This window comes from Olea europaea, chromosome 3 (assembly GCF_002742605.1).
Source record: "Olea europaea var. sylvestris chromosome 3, O_europaea_v1, whole genome shotgun sequence".
Classification (NCBI taxonomy): Eukaryota; Viridiplantae; Streptophyta; class Magnoliopsida; order Lamiales; family Oleaceae; genus Olea; species Olea europaea.
In genome coordinates, this window is record NC_036239.1 from 21467830 (window position 1) to 21488427 (window position 20598).

The following is a 20598-nucleotide window of genomic DNA, read 5'->3' on the forward strand; positions in this document are numbered from 1 at the left end:
AATTATATTTTTATCTTTCCCATTTGACAATAACTTTTATTTCTATAAATCTGACCGTGAAAATATAATGAAACAACATAAAATTAATATTTTGTTCCATGAGTATGGATACCTTAAGATACATGTAGACTTACCTAAAAAAATAAAGGTTTACGTGGATATTAATACCTTAGCAGACAATTTGAATTCGTCTCTTAATAAATATTTGGGAATTTGTATTTTAGCAGCTCAAACAATAGAAAGTCAATTTGTGACTCCACATTAAGTTGATTTTCGTCGATAATATGGCAATTTTTGTCGAGTGAGAGTAACGAATTTCACTACTGAATAAAATTTTGAATAAATAGGCAAGTAACGTGTAACCCTTTTTCATTTTTTATTTATTTATTTTTCATTATTTATTTATTTATTTATTTGGTGAGAAAGTAATAACTTATAAATAAGTTTTGTTATTTATTTTCATCTAAACTAAAAATCGTTAGATTTTAAAATAATTCATCTTTTTAAAGCGCAATTAATCATGGCAGACGGGATGGTAAGGCATGTGCACAGAATGATCAAACTACTTGCAACCAAACTCCGTTGATGTCCACAACGAAGATGAAGCCAGGCTCAATTTGCCTCTTCCTTCTGCTCCTAATCGCCACTCAAGCATGCACATTTTACAGATTTGCCGACTCAGCGAAGCGGCGGATCCACATTTCCGACGATCTAGACGACGTCGTTGACGATGAGGAGGATGAGGCATGGAGAGAATGGGGCAAGAGTAAGAAGAAACCCGACTTCGATCCACCCCCTACTAATTTCGACAAAATGAGCGTCTCCGAAATCCAGGACGAAATGATGAAACGCCAGTTCGGACCCGTCTTTGGGTTCGTTAAGCTCCGACCCGGCACTGGCCGGGACAAGGTGAGTTTGTACTACTGCTGATTAAGGTAATTTTGCATTTTTTACTGGAATGGAACGTGTTTCTGTTCGGAGTGTAATTTGTGGAGATTTTGTATTTTTGGGTTCTGAGCTAGGGTTTACAGAATTAAAAATGACCACCTATTTGGGTACATAGGCCGCTTCAAATTAGGTTTTAAAATGTGAATTTGTGAAAAATAGATTAACTTTAGTGGAAATATTTCTAATTCGAATTCTGAAGCTGCCAAACTCTACAATAATTATCAATTTGAAGAGAAATGATCGACAAGTTGGGGGTCTTTTGGCATTCTGATACTTTATTTGAGCAGAAGGAATCCCTGTTTTGCTGCCAAATGCTCGATGTTTTAATCTCCATATGACAGGACATCATATTTGAAATTTCTCTGAGATGGATCAATGCCACGAAAAGTTCATTGATTTGAATGGAAATATTTCTTATTCTAATTCTGAAGACACCTAGATCTACATCAATGATCAATGTGAAATAGAAGTGTTAGAAGAATTGGGGATCTTTTGAGATTCTGATACTTTATTTGAGCTGAAAGAATTCATGTTTTCTGCCAAATGTTGGAAGTTTTGATCTGTCCTTTTTACATTAGGATATCGTATCAGAAATTGCTATGAAATGGACCAATGTTGCAAGAACTGGAGCAATTGAGGCGAAGTTCATGGGGGTCGATCTGAGTACAATTATGTTCACCATGGAAAAAGGTCTAGACGCTATTGAGGTTAGTTTATTTCTTGAATTGAGCTTCTTGTGCTCTTAAAGATTTCGCTTGCAAATGGTTTATGAGTTTGTATAGGCATTTTAAATATTTCTATTACACCTTTCCAACTTTGGTAGTTAAAAATCTGGTTATGTTATAGCTTAAAAATTGAATCTTGAATTTAACAGAATGAAACCTGATCAGTTAGTCAGTTCGACTGAGAACTGGATGCACTGGCCGCATGTTGACCTAATTTCATGTTTGCTTTTTTTTCAAAAGTTTTTAAGGAGCGACTCATCTTTGACATAGTTTATGCCATGTTGTTAACATTGTCTTCCGGTTCTATCCTTGACTCTTGACCTTTTGGGAGTCAATTACCCTGCTTGGTTTAAAATATTGCCTAAACCAACGTCATTTTCACTGTTTTTGCTTATTCTCTGGAGTGTGTAGAGTTTAGAAATAGATCCACATTTTTAGTTGATTGCTCTTCATATATAAGGCAGCCTTTTCCCTGCATTTATTTCCACTGTATCTTGAAATTGAACAAATTAAAAACTCGTCTATGAAAGCAATGACTCGATGTCTGGTTCATCACTTTGCTTGTTTTTTATACTAAGTTTTAATTTCAAAATTGTAGTATTTGAAAACAAGTGGCATAGAGTTTTAGATGAACCCTCATTGTATTTAAACTTCTTTTATATAAATTGGCAGTAAATATTGATGGTATGTCCTCGTTTTTGACCTTTCAACAATGTCTTTACCAATTTGTGCAGTTAAAAGAATTCTTATTAAACCAACCAGAAGCATATGAGATAAAAATTGGGGACCAACTGTTTAGAAGAGAGGGAGATCCTCCTTTCGAAGAAATATTTGAGAAGCTTCGTGCTGAAAAGGGCAAATCTGATGATGCCGGTTCTAAGAAGGATGAAAGAAATGACGAGCTTTAACATCAGGAAGTTCGAAGAAAGAAATGACGAGCTTTAACATCAGGAAGTTCGAAGACTTTTTTTTCATTTCAAATCCTCTAATTGGTAATTGTAGACGCATTTCGATACATAAACGACAGAGATTGTTCGTTCACACGAAAAAGGGTTGTTTCCTCTTAAAACAACAGGCGATTCATAGAATAGTTATTACAATATTCTTACATTTGAAATATCTTCTTTGGCTTCTTACAGACGTTAAATGATGCAAATTTATGTTTGAGATCCAGAAATAAAGTATTGTCATTATTTGTCGTGTGTCAAAAAAGGGTTTGACGACAAGAACAGAGAGCATCATCGAGAATCATCAAGAAGGGGGTCATCTTAACGAACATGTTGCAAGCAAGTGACAATCTTCGGTAAGACGGTCACGCCACGTAAACTGACGCAGTTTGATTTTATGTGCCTAAGGGTACTTAGGAGAAAATCTTCGTTAGAACGGTTGCACCACAAGGTGTGTGGGCCAACAGCATTTAGAAAAAAGAGACCACATTACCACAAACCAATCCAGTATTTATCACATACAACCAACATACTAAGGAGAAAATCTTTGGTAAGATTCGATTTTACGTGCCTAGGGGTACTTAGGAGAAAATCTTCGGTGGAGTAGTCGTACCACAGGGTGTGTGTGGGCCAACAACATTTAGAAAAAAAAGACCACATTACCACAAACTGATTCAGTATTTGTCACATACAACCAACATACTAAGGAGAAAATCTTCGGTAAGACGGTCACACCACATAAGCTGACGCAGTTCGATTTTATGTGCCAAGGGGTACTTAGGAGAAAATCTTCGGTAGAGCGGTCGCACCACAAGGTGTGTGGGCCAACAACATTTAGAAAAAAGAGACCACATTACTACAAACCGATCCAGTATTTTTATCACATACAACCAAACATACTGTTTCCTTAAATTCTTCAAATCCACAAACGAAAATACTGACTACAATAAACACAACCTAGATCATGATAAGACGAAATTTGCAGGTTTTCACACACCATCGACTCCATGAAGGCAAAAACTAAGCCAAAACAAGCATCCTCTTCAGCTGCTACTCTTAAATGGGATGGCTCGAATGATAACCTGATGGTAAAGTGCAGCAAGGGCAGCTCCAATGAAAGGTCCGACCCAGAAGATCCACTGAAGAAAGGCACATGTGACAAAAATGTTTATGTATGGACGCCAAAAATGTCATGAACAGGTAAGAAGATTGTCTGTGGAAGTTAATGAAGTAAACTTACGTGATCATCCCAAGCATGATCTTTGTTGTAAATGATGGCGGCGCCAAGGCTTCTGGCTGGGTTGATGCCAGTTCCGGTGATGGGGATGGTTGCCAAGTGAACCAAAAAGACGGCAAATCCAATTGGGAGTGGAGCCAAAATCTGTGAAATTTGGAAGATCAAAGGAGTCATCAATTTGGCATCCCACGTTAAGATTCAAGTTTTGGCATAAATTACTGATTTCTAGCCCAACTATGTACTAGAAGAAAAATCAAAGGCTACGCCTATCGTAAGGCTCCATAATATATCATGTAAAGCATCATACACTACGGAAAAACCTCGAAATTCATTTCCATCTTCCTGAATCACAAAAAAGACGTGCGCAGAAATTGATATTGCTCCTAAGTCCTAACCATGCCAAGACTATATGGACTTCCAGCATTGCAATCCTTTTTTCAATTAGAAAAGTATAACCAAATTCATGAGACATTCGAACACATTACAGATAAGGCACATGCCTTGTGTGTAAGAAAGGGCAATCATACAGAAAGCGAAAATAATACCAATAAACAAAATGCTATGAGTACAAAACAGGCAAGAAAAAATAAGATTGCAAAGAAATACTTACAGGGACATGTGAGTCTCTGGCATTTCTCTTGGCATCAGTAGCAGAAAAGACAGTGTAAACAAGAACAAAAGTGCCAATAATCTCAGCACCAAGTCCATCGCCCTTGGTGTAACCATGGGAAACAACATTAGCACCACCACCATTAGCCTTGTAAAAAGAAGGCTGGAAGCCCTTTACGACACCAGCACCACAGATTGCTCCGAGACATTGCATCACGATGTAAAAAATTGCTCTGGTTAGAGACAATTTTCTTGCTAGAAACAGACCAAATGTTACTGCAGGATTTATGTGTCCACCTGAAATCACCCATAAAAAATTCCAACATCAGTACATAAACAAAGTTCAATAATTTTCAAACAAGGGCATTAATCATTATCACAATAAAGAAATGTCAGCACAAAACCCTACATCCCATTAAATTAATAAGCTGCTAACACAAGGTGCAGATTTTGAAGAGAAGAGCAGGGTTTGAACTACATTACAAGACCACATTCAAGATTTAAAACCTGAAAAACAACAATGAATTCCAACCAAAAAAAAAAAAAAAAGGAAAGAAAGAAAGAAAATCCTCAACTAGTACATTTGTGGCTAGTTAGATATAGAAAATAAAATCTTGCTCATTATACTAGTCAAAACTCTAGAGTTACTTAAGCAACAGATTACCGAACACAAAAAGAAGCTACATAATTTACATCTTTCCAAGATCCCATGAAAATGAGGACCCAGATCTAGTAGTATTGCTTGGTATGTTCGAAGATAAAATCTTGTTCATTATACAGTTCACTTCCATCCAATACTCCATACTAAACACAGACTAAACTCTATATTTACTTGAGAACAGAATATAGAACACTAACAGAAGCTTCATACTTCATATTTTCCAAGATCCCATGAAAATGAAGACTTAAAATTAGTTTAGTAGTACATTCTTGGCATGTTTAGGAGTTAAAATCTTGCACACCAAACACAACGGACTCGAAATTTACTTAAGCAACAGAATATAGAACACACTAACACAGAGATATTGAGAGAGAGAGAGAGAGAGAGAGAGAGAGAGAGAGAGAGAGAGAGAAGGACCTGAGATGCCAGCAGTGCAGTAGACAAGGGCAAAAATCATGCCACCAAAGGCCCAAGCAATGCCCTGAATACCCACAGAAGCACACTTGCTGCCAGACCTGCTGACACCCATTACAGTCAAGATTGTGATATAAAGAAACAAGAAAGTAGCTATAAACTCAGCAATCCCAGCTCTCCAAAAGGACCATGACTGGAGTTCACCAGGCTCAAAAAGTGGAGCTGGAGGTGGCTCCTTGTAGTCCTTGCTCTGTGCTGAGGTACCCAATGGTTGCCTCTCTGTGAACTTGTTGGCTCCTAGCCTCACATCCTCCTCTTTACCCTCCATTTTTCTCTCTACAACTCTTGCTTTCTCTCTCTAGAACTCTCAGAAACGGCAAGAAAATTTGGTAAGAATAATGATTTTGTTAGTGGTAGAGTGATTTATATAGAGGGATATTGATAACTGGCTATTTTTGAAAGTTTTGGATTTTACGTCATGTATTCATTGACACCCTTCTACTTTTTTTCTTTTCTTTTTCATTTGTTTGAATTTTGAATTTTCATTTTAGGATTAAGGCACGATTTGTGTGGGCATAATAATAATAATAATAATAATAATAATAATAATAAATAAAGATTATTGTATATTTAAAATTAGACCGTTGTTAAAAATGAATTATTAAAAGCATGGTCATCGTAATGCATATACTAACTCATTTCATAGACATGTTAATACAAAGAGTATTGAATATATAGTGAATTACAAAACACCTAGAACATATGGACTCAAACTTTATTATAAGCAATGAACAAAAGGATCCATATTGTATTTTCCTGGCTTTGGTACTTGTAATATGGTAGTTTAGTCCTAATTTCTAATTGCAATTCCTATTCATGACATTTGTATTCTTGAATTCTTATTGAATTGATTTGTATTTCATAAATTAATGAACTATGAAAAATCTACGCAATGTTATAACTTAAAATTCATATTATATCTGAAAATCAAGAATTATGCTTTTGTATCTAAATTTTAAAGTACAAACTCGATCATAGTTAATTACTCATTTAACATTCTTATAAACATTTTGAAAATTTTATGGAACCATGACCTCTTTTTGTGTGTGTGTGTAATATGAACTTAACAAAGAGCAACGAAACTCCCAATTATTAAAAATGTCAAGGATAAAATGAAAATCTTGAAATTTTGTGGGAAGGAAATGTAGTATATCAGAAAATATGGGAGTGAAAGTAATAAATAAGTAGAAGTTTGGGGTAAACCAATTGAGAGGTTTCTGGAAAGTGCCAAAAAAGACAAATAGTAGCCAGTAGATTTGCTGTCTTTATCTTTTAGCAGGGCCACCTCCATTATTCTACATTTTTCTGCTTTTTAGCATTTTAAAATCAAGAGCATGTTTGGGAGTTATTTTTTCTCCCAAAAATTTGATTTTTTGATCGTTATTTTACTATTTCAATCGTCATATTTGACTTCTTCTCTCACAGGTGGATCCCACTTTTTCTCCAACAATCAAAAAATCAATTCTCAAAATCACTCTCAAACAGGCTCCAAATCAACAATTTTATAAAGAGATAATAGTGGATCCCAAAAGAGAACTAGTTATAGGGAAAGTTTTGAAATTAATATTTAATATTAATTAAAATTTAATTTTAATTATATTTATAAATCATATATGAATTTCTTGAGATCGTCATAGGTTGTCGTATTCTCCTACTCAATGTTTTGAAAAAAATTATAATAGAGAAAAATATAAAAACTTCGTAAGCGAATATTTATGTGAATCCAATCAACAAATAAATAAAGAAGACTCGGCAAGAATTGGATAAGGGTAAAGTGGTTGACTAGGGAAAAAATCGCTATTTTTGTTGCTCGAGCAAGCATTTGAAAAGTCCTATTCCAGAGTTCTTTATGTAATATCTAATAAAATAAGTAAAAGATATGAGTAGAATTATCACTCAATTGGATCAAGAATAAGATGAATGCATAGTGCTACACGTTATTTCTTCAATAATTTGTTCAATCCAACAAAGAAAACTGAGTAGAATCATCACAATATGTTTTATTTGCTTCTATTATTTAATCTTGATCAATCATGTTGATAGAATTTTTTATTATAATTGGAGATAAGTAACAAAAAGTAGTAGTAGTTATGAAAATAAGTTAAAAACAAAATGTGGTGGAAGTGGTCCTGGCGGTTTTCTCAGGACCGTTGAAAAAGGTTATTAGAATTTAGACCGTTAAAGAATACAAAAAAATAGACGTTACGGAATAGTAAAATGTCACGGGGTACAACTATGCAGCATGCTTCTAATGAAATTCTCTAGGATCACATTTGCCCCCTTAACTTTTCAATTTTAGTTCAATTTCATCTTTTTCTTTTATCATGACAACTCGCACTAATTCATGTCCCTGCTCATGTGCTGTGCACTCATGTCGCCCTGGGCCCCACAACAATCATGTGAACAATGGGCTTTTCCAAGGAAAAAAGAAAAAAAAGGTTAAACCTCAAGGTTGAGGGCCTCCCTCGCCCCGCCCCGCCCCACTTCTAGAGTTTTGTAAGGGAGGTAAATTACGATATGTGCTCCAACATTTCAGAAAACAAAAGTTGTATGTACACTGCGTCTAAAAGGAATCCAATTTCATGTTTCAGGAATCGAACCCCCACAATACGACCGTCAGCAAAGCGTAAAATAACCCCTCTTATCATTTGTATCACTGGACTATGCCCCGAAGATAGACTTTTCCAAGAATTGAGAAAAATAAACACCACATAATGCAGCGGCGCCACCACCACAAAGTTACACGTAAAAATATGTAAGCATAGCCGGCCAACCCTCTAATGATGATCACGTGGTTGCTAAACCAAGCAACTTAATTGCCATTTTTTTTGCCTGTATAATTGTGCGGTAGAGAGAAGTGTAGAGAGGCCCACAATCATTTTGTAGATGATAAGGACAAAACTGTGTTTCTATTTGTTGTTTGAGTAGCTTTTATAAACGATTTAAAGAAATGAACGGTAGATAAATGTGTAACAGTCTTACGCCCTTCAAAATATGTAAATAAAAATAATTTTACCGTTTAAAAACAGAGCCAAACTAGGCTTAAATTATTTTTTTTGCATTCCCTACACCAGTTTTTTGCTTTTCATAATCCTTATACATTCCTTGTAGCAATCACAAAGGTTTTTGCCTTCACTTGATAATCCATCAAAAACAGCCCCTAGATGCTTGTCTGCTTTTGCTTTGTCATGATTTCAACTCTTTGAATGTTGAAACATTCGGTAACTCCTAGGTTTACAATGAGAGACTCGAGTTTCCATGCATCGACTTCCACGACACAGCAAATATTCGTCCAGTTCAGTTTCGCCCTTTCATAAAGCACCATCGACAATCTAATAAAGAATCAAAATCTGGCTCAGCTAAAAAGAAAAAGGCTTACACCAGGCTCGTGTTCATAAGAGCCTCGGAGACTAGATGCAACATATAAGCAGGCTGTTTTCGATGAACTATTAAGTGGCAAATTTCATAATAGTCATATCGCGACACTCAAACCAATGAAAATGTACAGAACTACAGAATATACATACATGGAATTGTTCATATTCAAGCTTGGTACACTCATCTCGCAAATATAAGTGAATGACGCGGTTCATGGAAAAGCTTCGTCCGTTCCCAGACCTAACTAGAAAGGATGAGATAAGTATAACATCGACTACATACTAGAAGCATCTACAATCCAAGTAACACAAGGTTTATTATAATGACAGTTGCTTCTTCAGAAGCTAACAAACCGTAATAGTCAGTTTCGAAGTGCACTATAATGTTCAATGGTAGAAGCTCAAGATTTAGTTTTTCAACCTTTATCACACCACCAACTTATGCAAGAGGACTTTGGGTTGTTCCTTTTGAAGCATGATGACGGATCTATATATCTGCAAGTCCACCAATCACATCATAATTTTGTAACAGCGACTAAATCGTATTGGCATGTTCTGGTACAGTTTTCAGCAATTAATATTTACTCTACTAATTTCTAATAGCCGCAAGAAAATGTACAGTTCTCTATTCTAGTTCAGAAGTGTTAATATTCCTCACTAGTGCTTCTTCACAATCAACATTTAGGCAGGGATGATTGCATACATCAAATTATAAATGTCAAAAATGCACCCCACTAATAACTTTTTTACGTTTTATTTTGAGTATTCAGGTAAATATTTCATGTTTATCATGTACAAGTTCATTATATAAGTATTCAGGTAGCACCATAGCAGGAGAGTCATATATGTGCTATGTTCTTTTAGATAAATTACCAGACGTCAATGATTCCAAATCCCTATTTTACGACATTTTTTTGCATATCATCCTTTACTAGCTTCTGCATCGCACAAGGCTACAAACAGTATTCAATAAAGAGAAAAATAGGTCATAATAGTATAGCAGATGCGCATAATGGAATTATTTCTGTAGAATAAGACGAAACAGTGCTAGCTGCACAAGTATAATAGCATGAAAAATAATTAACATCTTATCAGCTTTTGACTCCAACATCAAGAAATTTCACTTACAGCAAAAGCTGCACTTAGAAATCAAAATCTTTGCAGGGTAAGCCGTGCTCTAGATGTGATGAAAAGTGTGTAAGTACAAATAAGCATATCCATCAACCATAGTTCAAATATTAAATATAAGTTTCAACAAGCAAATTAAGGTCAGATATATACTCAAAATTAGGAGAATTTCCATTGCCATCTGAAGGTGCCTGAAAGGATATTCAAGCATGAAAATAGATGCTAGCCTCTATAGAGTATATTTTCTTTACTGCACAGGTTTGTTGCTCATTAACAATTACAGTTTACAGTGAGAAGTCCCCTCTATTTCTCATCATTCGACTGCTTATTCGGCCACCTGCCACGCTGTAACTGTTGCCTCAGGTGTTCTTTCACTACTTAAATAATTATAGTCTAAATGATATCATTTTCTTCCCCATAAGTAGTCAAGAAGCTGAAAGGAGGAGACAGCAGCCTCTTTCCATTCCTAAAATCAAGAAATTACAAACCAAAGGAAAGACATTCTTCTCAATTAGCGAAAAGGGATCTCCGTCACGGACAACACAAGTCTTGGCTCATAATAAACTGTCAATACTACCTATACGGGAAGCTAAATCTTCTTCTCCAGATTTCTCAAGGTATTCGACTATATTTTGAAAATAAGGAGGCTTAAGCTGAATTCTTCTCTCAACCATCAGATTAGCAAGCTTTGCAGCTTCCACCAAATGGCTTTTTTCACAAAGTCCAGCCAATATGATCGAGTAAATTTCAGAATCAACAGCAGGAAAATGTCCAGACTTTTCAAGTGAATCAAACAAACCAAATCCATCTAGCACCCTTCCCTCCAAGACTATAGCTTTTATGATGGTACTCAAAACCAAACCATTAGGCTTCATCCTACTAGCTATCATCATCCTAAAAATGTTTTCTGCCTCTTTAGTTTTGCCAATTCGGTATAGTGACACAACAAGCAAACCATAGAACTTACCATGCTGTTCACTACCTCTACTAACTCTATCGATAATCTTACAAGCCTCCTCCAAACGCCCCTCTTTGCATAGCCCATCAAACAAAGCCGTAATTGTCACCCTATTAGGTTGAAGACCTGAATCCTCCATTCGGTCCAAGACCCCTAACGCTTCCATCACTTTCCCTTTCTCAAGAAAACCCTTTATCACTGCCGAATAAGTTACAACATTTGGCCTACATTCCTCTTCTTCTTTTTCCATCTTCCCTAGAAACTCCAATGCCTTCTCCAAACTCTCATGCTTACAAATCCCATCAAGAAGTGTCGAATAAACAACTGTATTCGGCACACACCCATGCCCCTTCATAGACTTAATCAATTGGCATGCATCTTCCAACCTCCCTACATCACAAAACCCCTTAATCATCGAAACATAAGTGATCATATCAGGATAAAGATCAATCAGACCCATCTCTTTCATCAACCCCAGTGCTTCATCTAATCTACCCTTTTCCACTACCAACCTAATTACCACATTGTAAGCCACAGTGTCAGGCCTACAATTAAATTCCTTCATTTTCCTCAACACCCACAAGCCCAACTTATCATCTTTAGCTTCCCTACACAAATTCAGAACAACCTTTAACATCTTGACACTAACAACACTATTTTCTGCCCGATAGGCCGATATAGCATCAACAACAATGCTCGGATTATTCTTAAGTCTGAGCAATTTATAGGCTTTGCTATACACGTATGAGCTATGCCTATAGGTAGGATGAAGTCCAGACCAAATAAAAAATCTGAGACCCAATTGGGGTTCATTAACAGCGCACCTTCTTAACACTTCAATTATGCATGGAGCATCCAGCTTTGCTTTCACAGATTCAAGAACCTTTTCTGTGTTGGACCTATTTTCCAGCAAATTGGTCAAGAACTTTTCGGCTGACGGTGAAGATGTGGTGAAAAGACAGAGTTTTGCGAACGAAAAATCAAGGGGTTTGTGTGGGATTGGTGAGAAAAGGTAACGAGACACGGAGGAGAGGAATGACATTGATTTTTATTACTTACTAGCAGCCAAAAAAGATTAAAGCTTTATGGGTGGAGTCGTGCTCTGCGAGGGAATCGATTGCGGCGTCGTCAAGGAATTGGAGAAAGGGTGGAGTAGGAGCGGGGAACTGAGGGAAGTGGTGGTGATGGTGGATTTGAGGATTCAGCGGCGCATGGCGGTGGCCAGGATCTTCGGGGGTGGAGGGGATTTCTACGATAATTCTCCTTTGAAATAATTATACCTTCGGTCTCCTATCTATTAATTTAGTAACAAATTGATCCAAACTTTTTTATTTATGGTAGTATTGCGCTTTGATCCCCCATTTATTCATTTAGTAGCAAACTGATCTCAACTTTTTTATTGAATAAAGAAGCATTGAATGGGAGGCATCGATTAATCTTTTTTCGGAACTTGTTTTCCACTGTTGGGTTAGAAACTTGTTGGTCAAAGAAAATGAAAGGCCTCAAACTCAAGTCGTATGACGCAAATATAAAATACTATTCCTCTGAGAAGGGTGTGATATTGTCACCTATTAGACCAGACCATGAAACTGCATCTCTACTTACCTGGTCCATGCATATCGCTTCTCAAAAGGAGATTGCTTGGCTACCTTAGTCTCATTTTTAAGATGGGGAGAGAATGTTCTTATCTCTATTATTAATTCCAAAATTCATCGTTACAAGTGTTTCGGTCAATACCCATTTATAACATTGAAGTCCACAACACATTGGTTTTCAATTTTCTTTGGCAAGTTGATCTCAACTTTCTATTGACATTTAAGCCTACAACAAATTGGTTTTAATTTATAGAAAATTCCTTCATCTAAGAATATTTCATAGATGAACGCATCTTGTACGAATTAAACCCTAGAAAAGACACTTTCATGCAACCTGAAGTAGATGAATGAGTTATTGCTTTTAAATTTAGTTACAATAATAAAGTATGAGAAATTTCAAAAACAAAAGTACCTGACAAGTTCACGTTATATGACATGCACAGGACGATTATCTAGTTAAGTAACCCTGGGCGGAGCCTAAAATTTAGTTTGGTGGAACATAATATCTTTAATATAAAGTTTAAAATAATATCATAACATACTCCCGCTCTTTTTCTTAGTATGTAGCTCTTAATTTATATTTGGACAATTCTCGGAAGAGTACTTGATCATTAATAAGTAATAGATCTAGCAAGTTAAAAATATCGTCCCACATAAAATAAACTTTAAATTGAACCGTATCAATTCGTAATCAAATTCAAGTGCATGTGACACAAAGTAAATTTATTTTAGTTATATCTAAATTGTCGTACTAATTAATTAAGATGATTTTAAAACTAAGTATGATATATATGAGTTGGAATTCTGAATCCATCTATTATTATTCTAATTCGAACTATCAACTATTTTATTCAGCTTCATTCATAAATTTTTGATATTCAGTAATCTTACTGTATTACTTTATTTTTCAAGTTAAGTTAATTCTATTCTGGACACAAACCGATCATGTTCCAAGTCTAAATTCATATGAATAGAACTTATTCAATTACTCGATTATTTCGATAGTACGAAGTTGGACTAATTTGGAAACATTGGGCCCTTGTACCTCGAAGGGCCTTAAGGAAGTGGAGGAATCTTGGAATCTGATTATGGTGATTGCACGCTTGATATATGTTATTCTTAATCTCTATTACCCGTGTGTTAGTTATACAGTTTTCTACTTATTGTGTGTCTCACAACATTACGACAATCAAATAGTTACTTAATTGATGATCAAGCAATTAAAAAAATTAATGGGTATGCATACTTAATCAAGTAACACAAGATTTACTAAATTACTTATCTTTGAATTAAAAATAAATAAATAAAGGATTCATCTTCATCCAACACAAAAAGAAATCTAACCTAACATGATTCTAATGATAAAATAACAAGAAAATTGGAAAAACATCACCCGTAATGAATAAATATAAGAAACATATTCGAAATCTAATTCTTGTTTTTAATCTTCAATTCCAACATTTGATTTTTCAACTTCTTGATTTTTTTTTTAATTCAACCAACGTGCTAGATTTGTTACTCTCTCCAACTAACATTGAATTTGACCCTCATCTCTTAATAGATTTTATGATATGATGTGATTTGAGAGGGGGGAGGGAGGGAGAGAGAGAGAGAGAGATCCTCAATGCTGCATTGCACTCGTCAACTTGCTTCTTTTTTGATTGGTTACTAATCAAGTCTTCAACTATCCTTAAGCCCTCGTCTGGCTTCCATTATTTCAAAATTTAATGGGTGAAATAGTATTTTTTTTTTCTAGAATGGATGTTTGAAAAAGAAGATTTTTTTCGATTTATGTGAAATATTATTTTATTGAAGATTGTGTAGTTGAAAATAAGATAGAAAAATAAAAATTAATTTAATGGGGGCTAAACAGGGGCTAAATTGACAATTTAACCAATCAGGTCTTCTTCAACTTTCCTTAAATTGACAATGGAGATTAATTTTATTTTATGCTTAGATGCATTTTTCCAGATTATTCATTGTAGATATTTACAAGAATTCTTTTAGCAATTTTATTCGTAAACCCTTTTGGACAATTATTACAATTCTTACATGGGACATCTAGTTAAAAAGGATAAAGTTGTGAGTAAAGAAAAACATTATAGAACTTGTACCCAAGTTGATGTGGTAACGTGTGATTGAATTTATTTATTTATTTGTGTTTTTCCCCCATCTTCCAAGAATGCAGTGCTATGTGTTGTTTGTAAAGATTTTCTATCAAAAAATTATGTACTTCTAACATTATTGAGTTATAAATTCTCTCCTTTTTTATTCCAAAATGCCCCTAACAAATCATTCAATCAAATTTCCTATAATTGACTTTTTGTTGTCTCGGGTATTTATTTTAGCGATATAACGGTTGTATAGATTGTAAATGAACAAAATTTTAACCTGTTGGAACGTAGTCGAAACATTATTATTGTAAGCAAAAGTTCCAACCCGCAGTAGCGTAATTAGAACACAATGTAAAGCACACAAAGTATATGACTAAAACAACCACCCAAAACCAAAATGAAATAAGGAGTAGAAAAAGAAATCCAAGGCGAGTATAACTCTTTTTTTAAGATAAATTGTCCCACTACGGTGCTCAACGGATACACACTTGTGATAGCAGCACTTCAAACCATAAGAACGGCAAAACTTCGACAAAATTTTTCCTCTACAAAGGAATATTATGAGAATGAGAGAAAGATGAATTGTGAGCTGCGTCCAGAGGGTCCTATTTATAGATGTAGAAAGGGTGCAAATGAAGTAATGTGGGCCAAAACTTGCATCATTTCGAAAAAATGCTACATTTCATTTCAAAACCTGCATCATTTCAAAAAATTGCAACACTTCATTTCTTTTAATTTTGGACCATAATTTCTCATTCATTCGGAATTGATTTCAAGATTTCAAATATACCACGATGATCTACTCAAAAAAGTGGAATAAGTTGGCCTATTTACTTTTGTAATTTGACCATCGAATCAAATCCGAATATTTGACCTAAGTTGACATGAAGTCACACATTTTCATTTTTTCAGTTTTACACCTAACCAATTTTCGGTTATTTTTTTGAACCAATTCCAACAATCCGTCACATGAATGGAAATTCGAGTATGTACATGTAATGCTATGATATGATGCATTGTAGAGAGAGAGAGAGCGAAAAGCCATTGCATGGAGAGATGGTAGCTTCTGGCCTTGAACCTCCCATAGTGAAATACCATCGGATTTACTCGGCTAAGTGGTGAACGTGATGTCTTGAACCATACAGCCTTTAGTGTAAGCCAAGACAATGATACTTACACAGATGTCTTTCCTATTTCGTACTTGTTTCTCATGACTTGGTTCATTTTGGCCCTGAACCCATGTCGATTTCATAAGTGTTTAAAGAATTCTAGCCTAGAATAATTCTTATTGAAATGGCCCCACTTCACACTTACATAGGTGACCTCCTATTAAGAGTATTCTACCATATTGTACTTGACTTTAATCAAGATATAGTAATCATTAAAAGATTAACTTAATATTTAACCACTCTGCAGAAAGCACTTTCGTATCATAGGAATAAATTAGGAACTTTGATTTCCTAAATGTTTCATGGAATCCTCACAACTTAGTTGTCTCTTTGAACCAAGATCTTGAGATCTCTAGTCAACAAGGTAGGTTACCATTGCAAAGACTCTTATGTAGTAGATTTTAATCCCATTCCTTTCGATAGGCAACTTACTTGATCTCTAGGCAAACCATTCGTAAGTAGATCTGCAACGTTCTCCTTTGATTTCACATAATCTATGGAGATAATGTCATTTGAGATCAGTTGCTTAATGATGTTATGTCTATGACATATATGTCTAGACTCACCATTGTACATGCTGCTTTTTGCCGTTCCAATCACCGATTGACTATCAAAATGTATACTAATTGGAGGTACCGGCTTAAGCCAACATGGAATGTCTTCTAGGAAATTACGAAGCCATTTTGCTGCTTCTCCAACTTTATCCAAAGCAATAAACTCGAATTTCATAGTTGATTGAGTTATACACGTTTGCTTTGTTGATTTTCATGAGACAGAAGCTCCAACTAGGGTAAACAATAGCCGCTAGTGGACTTGGAATCTTTCATATCGGATATCCAATTTGCATCACAATATCCTTCCAATACTGCAGGATATTTCGTGAAGTGTGATTCATGGTTTAAGGTATGTTTCAAATACCTAAGTACCCTTATCAAAGCCTTCAAATGATCATGGCTTAGATTACTCGTGAATCTACTAAGTTTATTCACCACAAAGGCAATGTTTGATCGAGTACAATTCTTAATGTACATTAGACTGTTTATCGCTTGTGAATGCCTTAGTTGTGACACGCACTTTCCCTCATTTTTGACTAAGTGCAAACTTGGCTCAATAAGGGTTTGTGAAGGACCTTTGTCGAATACTTCGTATTTCTTAAGTACTTTCTCAATGTAATGTGATCGAGAAAGTGTAAGTCCTTCCGATGTTTTAGTGATTTTAATTTCAAAAATCACATCTGCTACACCCATGTCTTTCATATCGAAGTGCTTCGTTAACATTCTCTTGGTGTTGAGTAGCGCTTTGTGACTATTGCCCATTATCAACGTATCGTCTACGTAAAGACATACAATTACATAGACATTTGGTGTATTTTTCACAATATACACACTTGTCACATTCATTTATTTTGAATCCGTTTGACAACACCGTTTTGTCAAACTTTTGGTGCCACTATTTCGAGCTTGTTTTAATTCATATAAGGATTTAACGAGTTTACAAACTTTGTTCTTTTGGTTAGGAGAAACGAACCCTTCAAGTTGCTCCATGTATTCTTCCTCTTCTAACTCACCATTTAGGAATGTCGGTTTAACATCTATTTGATGAATCTCAAGGTTATGTATTATCACAATTGTAAGTAGTAACCTTATAGACACGATTCTAGTTACGGGTGAGTATGTATCAAAGAAGTCAAATCATTCTTTTTTTCTATACCTTTTGGCAACCAACCCAGCCTTATACTTGTCAATGAATCCATCTGGCTTCAACTTTTTCTTGAATAGCCATTTGCATCCCAAAGGCTTATTCCTGAGAGGTAAATCAATCAACTCTCATGTGTGATTTTGCATTATGAAATCAATCTTGCTATTGATAGCTTCCTTCCAATGCGGTGCTTCCTGAGTTGATATAGCTTCTTCAAAAGTCTTCGGGTCATTTTCTACCATGTAGATTAGAAATTCTAGACTAAATGATGTGGACGTTCTAACTCATTTACTACACCTTGGTTCTTCCTCATCTCTTATTCGAACTTTCAATTTCCTTATCTCTGCAAGGAAATATATTTTCAAAGAATGTTATATTCCTTGATTCAATTATTGTACCCTCGTGTATGTCTTGAATTTTGGACTTGTGTACAAGGAAACGATATGCACTACTTGTTTAGGCTTGTTTCGGCGTATCCAATAAATATGCAATAAATCATTTTAGGTTCGATTTTTACTTGTTTTGGCTTAGGAACTTCAACCTTTGCCAAGCACCCCCACACTTTTAAGTGTTGATAGGACGAAGGATGACCTTTTTATAACTCAATGGAGTCTCTTTCACTTTCTTACTAGGTATCCTATTAACAAGTTCCGAGGTAAACCCGAACTTATCAACATTGCATCCATCATTTCTTTAAGCGTTCTATTTTTTCATTCTGCAATGTCATTCGATTGAGGAGAGTAGGGTGCCGCTGTTTGATGAATGATTCCATGTTCGGAACAGAATTCTTCAAATGGTGCCCCATATTCACCTCCTCCATCACTTCGAATATTTTTAATTCGTTTGTTAAGTTGCATTTCAACTTCAACCTTGTATAATTTGAAGGCATCCAACGCTTTGTCTTTACTTTTTAAAAGAAAAACATAGCAATACATTGTACAATTGTCAATGAAAGTTACAAAGTACTTCTTACCGCCTCTAGTTTGTACGAATTTCAAATCGCATATGTCACTGTGGATTAGTTCTAGAGTTATCGTGTTCTGTTGTATCGAATGGAACGGTGTTTTAGTCATTTTTGCTTCAACACATACTTCACATTTGTGATCAGAATCGATTTTAAGCTCCGAAATTAAACTTTGATAAGTTTGCACATTGATTTATAATTCACGTGTCCTAATCGATCATGCCATAAACAAGATAACTCAAGCAAGTAAACAGAATTTGCAATTTTATTTATAATGCCTTTCTTTGGTACAATAGTTAGAACATTTAACTTGAACATTTCATCACACATATAATATTTTCCTACAAACATCTCATTCTTGGATAACACAAACTTATCGGACACAAATACAAGTTTAAAACCATTTTTACTAAGTAGAGACCCGGATACTAAACTCTTGCGTATGTCCGACACATGTAGGATGTTGTTGACGACAAGCTCTTTCTCGGATGTCATCTTCAATGCGACTTTACCTTGTCATTTGATGTTGCAGCATTTTCCATGAAAAGTTGTTCCCCATTCCATTCTTGATAGTTTGAGAACATTCCCTTATCGGCACATACATGGCGGGTAGCACCGGTGTCAACTCATAATTCCCTTGTGTTGCCAATCATATTGCACTCGGACACAACCGTAGATAGGCTCATCTCTTGTATTCCTTTGATAGGGTGTCCTTCTCAACCACGTGGGCTTGTGCATTTTTTTTTGTTTTCGACATTCGCTTGAGCGATGTTCGACCTTCTCACAATTATAGTAGTTTCCTTTGAACTTTTTGGCTTTCTTGGAGTTATTCTACGCGGTGCATCACCGAAGATCTTTCGCTTCTTGTTGACCTTTGGCTTGATTTCAATGAAGTTTGCTCCAAGTTGAACAATAGTCTTCTTCTCAGTCTTCCTATTGTCTTCCTCAATCCTCAAGCGGACGATCAACTCTTACAAGTTCATCTCTTTACGTTTGTGCTTGAGATAATTTTTGAAATTTCTCCACAAAGGAGGGAGCTTTTCGATGATAGCTACAACTTGGAATGACTCACTTAATTCCATTTTTTCAGCATGGATGTCATGCAATAAGACTTGGATCTCTTGGACTTGGCTTATCATTGTTTTTGAATCTACCATTTTGCAATCTAAAAACTTGCCAACGATGAACTTTTTAGTTCCGACATCCTTGGTCTTGTACTTCTTTTTCAATGAATCCATATATCCTTAGCCGAGTCTTTCGAACTTTACACACCATATAGTGTGTTATCCAATCCATTAAGGATGTAGTTTTTGCATAGAAAGTCAGGGAGCTTCAATGCATCTAAAGCAATGATTGACTCCCAATTGTTTTCTCCTTCTTGTACAACGGGAGCGATTTCCTTAAGAAACTTAACTAGATTTAGCATATTGAGATAAAATAACATCTTTTGTTGTCATCTCTTAAAGTCTACGCCATCGAACTTTTTCGATTTCTCCCCATGTGGGATTGACGTAATTTGAATTGCTATCGCCATTGGAGTAGCCATAATATTTGCTCTAGGCGGGACCAAATTTTCCATTCCGGTTTGACTTGAATTAGTCTCAACGGAAGTTATTTCTATTACACAACAAAAGTTTAGCATAGTAACAACGAGAAAAGTGAATAGTGCACAAAGACTACTCCAAAGTAGAGTGCTTAAAATAACAATAACCGCAGACGTACAAAATTTGTCTTAATTTTGTTGTCTCGAGTATTTATTTTAGCGGTATAACGATTGTATATGTTGTAAATGAACAAGATTTCAACCCACAGGAGCGTAGTCAAAACACTATTATTGTAAGCAAAAGTTCCAATCTGTAGGGGCATAATTAGAACATAACGTAAGGACACAAAGTATATGATTAAAATGACCACACAAAACCAAAATGAAATAAGAAGTAGAAAATGAAATTTGAGGCGAGTATAACTCTTTCCTTAAGACAAATTGCCTCGTT

The 20598-nt window shown here is 35.4% G+C and overlaps 3 protein-coding genes across 4 annotated transcripts; 1 reads left to right on the forward strand and 2 right to left on the reverse strand.

Annotated features, from left to right (window-relative positions):
• The first annotated feature begins 491 nt into the window (after positions 1-491).
• Positions 492-2837, forward strand: LOC111390040. 2 transcript variants are annotated; one of them, XM_023015030.1, is made up of 4 exons: positions 492-909; positions 1527-1655; positions 2408-2590; positions 2625-2837. In XM_023015030.1, the coding sequence occupies exons 1-3, from the start codon at positions 586-588 to the stop codon at positions 2579-2581; spliced, it is 627 nt and encodes a 208-aa protein (XP_022870798.1). In that variant the 5' UTR covers positions 492-585; the 3' UTR covers positions 2582-2590; positions 2625-2837. The 2 variants fall into 2 exon arrangements, with proteins under 2 accessions (XP_022870798.1, XP_022870794.1); XM_023015026.1 differs by having other exon boundaries at positions 2408-2837.
• Positions 2838-3280: 443 nt separating this feature from the next.
• On the reverse strand, positions 3281-5956 carry LOC111390030 (aquaporin PIP1-1). The gene is made up of 4 exons (XM_023015021.1): positions 5545-5956; positions 4468-4763; positions 3861-4001; positions 3281-3759 (listed from the first exon to the last, which is right to left on the reverse strand). Exons 1-4 carry the CDS (start codon positions 5867-5869, stop codon positions 3664-3666), a joined length of 858 nt encoding a protein of 285 aa, XP_022870789.1. The 5' UTR covers positions 5870-5956; the 3' UTR covers positions 3281-3663.
• Positions 5957-9102: 3146 nt separating this feature from the next.
• On the reverse strand, positions 9103-12369 carry LOC111390022 (pentatricopeptide repeat-containing protein At5g47360-like). The gene is made up of 2 exons (XM_023015013.1): positions 10260-12369; positions 9103-9473 (listed from the first exon to the last, which is right to left on the reverse strand). The coding sequence occupies exon 1, from the start codon at positions 12104-12106 to the stop codon at positions 10661-10663; it is 1446 nt and encodes a 481-aa protein (XP_022870781.1). The 5' UTR covers positions 12107-12369; the 3' UTR covers positions 9103-9473; positions 10260-10660.
• Between the last annotated feature and the right edge of the window lie 8229 nt (positions 12370-20598).

Coding starts and splice junctions, on each gene's coding strand:
- LOC111390022 (XM_023015013.1), bottom strand. CDS start 12,106: ATGTCATTCCTCTCCTCCGTGTCTCGTTACCTTTTCTCACCAATCCCA.
- LOC111390030 (XM_023015021.1), bottom strand. CDS start 5,869: ATGGAGGGTAAAGAGGAGGATGTGAGGCTAGGAGCCAACAAGTTCACA. Junction 4,764..5,544: donor CTGCACTGCTGGCATCTCAG/GTCCTTCTCTCT, acceptor GGGTGATTTCAG/GTGGACACATAAATCCTGCA. Junction 3,760..3,860: donor ATCATGCTTGGGATGATCAC/GTAAGTTTACTT, acceptor GCCTTTCTTCAG/TGGATCTTCTGGGTCGGACC.
- LOC111390040 (XM_023015026.1), top strand. CDS start 586: ATGTCCACAACGAAGATGAAGCCAGGCTCAATTTGCCTCTTCCTTCTG. Junction 910..1,526: donor CCGGCACTGGCCGGGACAAG/GTGAGTTTGTAC, acceptor TTTTTACATTAG/GATATCGTATCAGAAATTGC. Junction 1,656..2,407: donor AAGGTCTAGACGCTATTGAG/GTTAGTTTATTT, acceptor CAATTTGTGCAG/TTAAAAGAATTCTTATTAAA.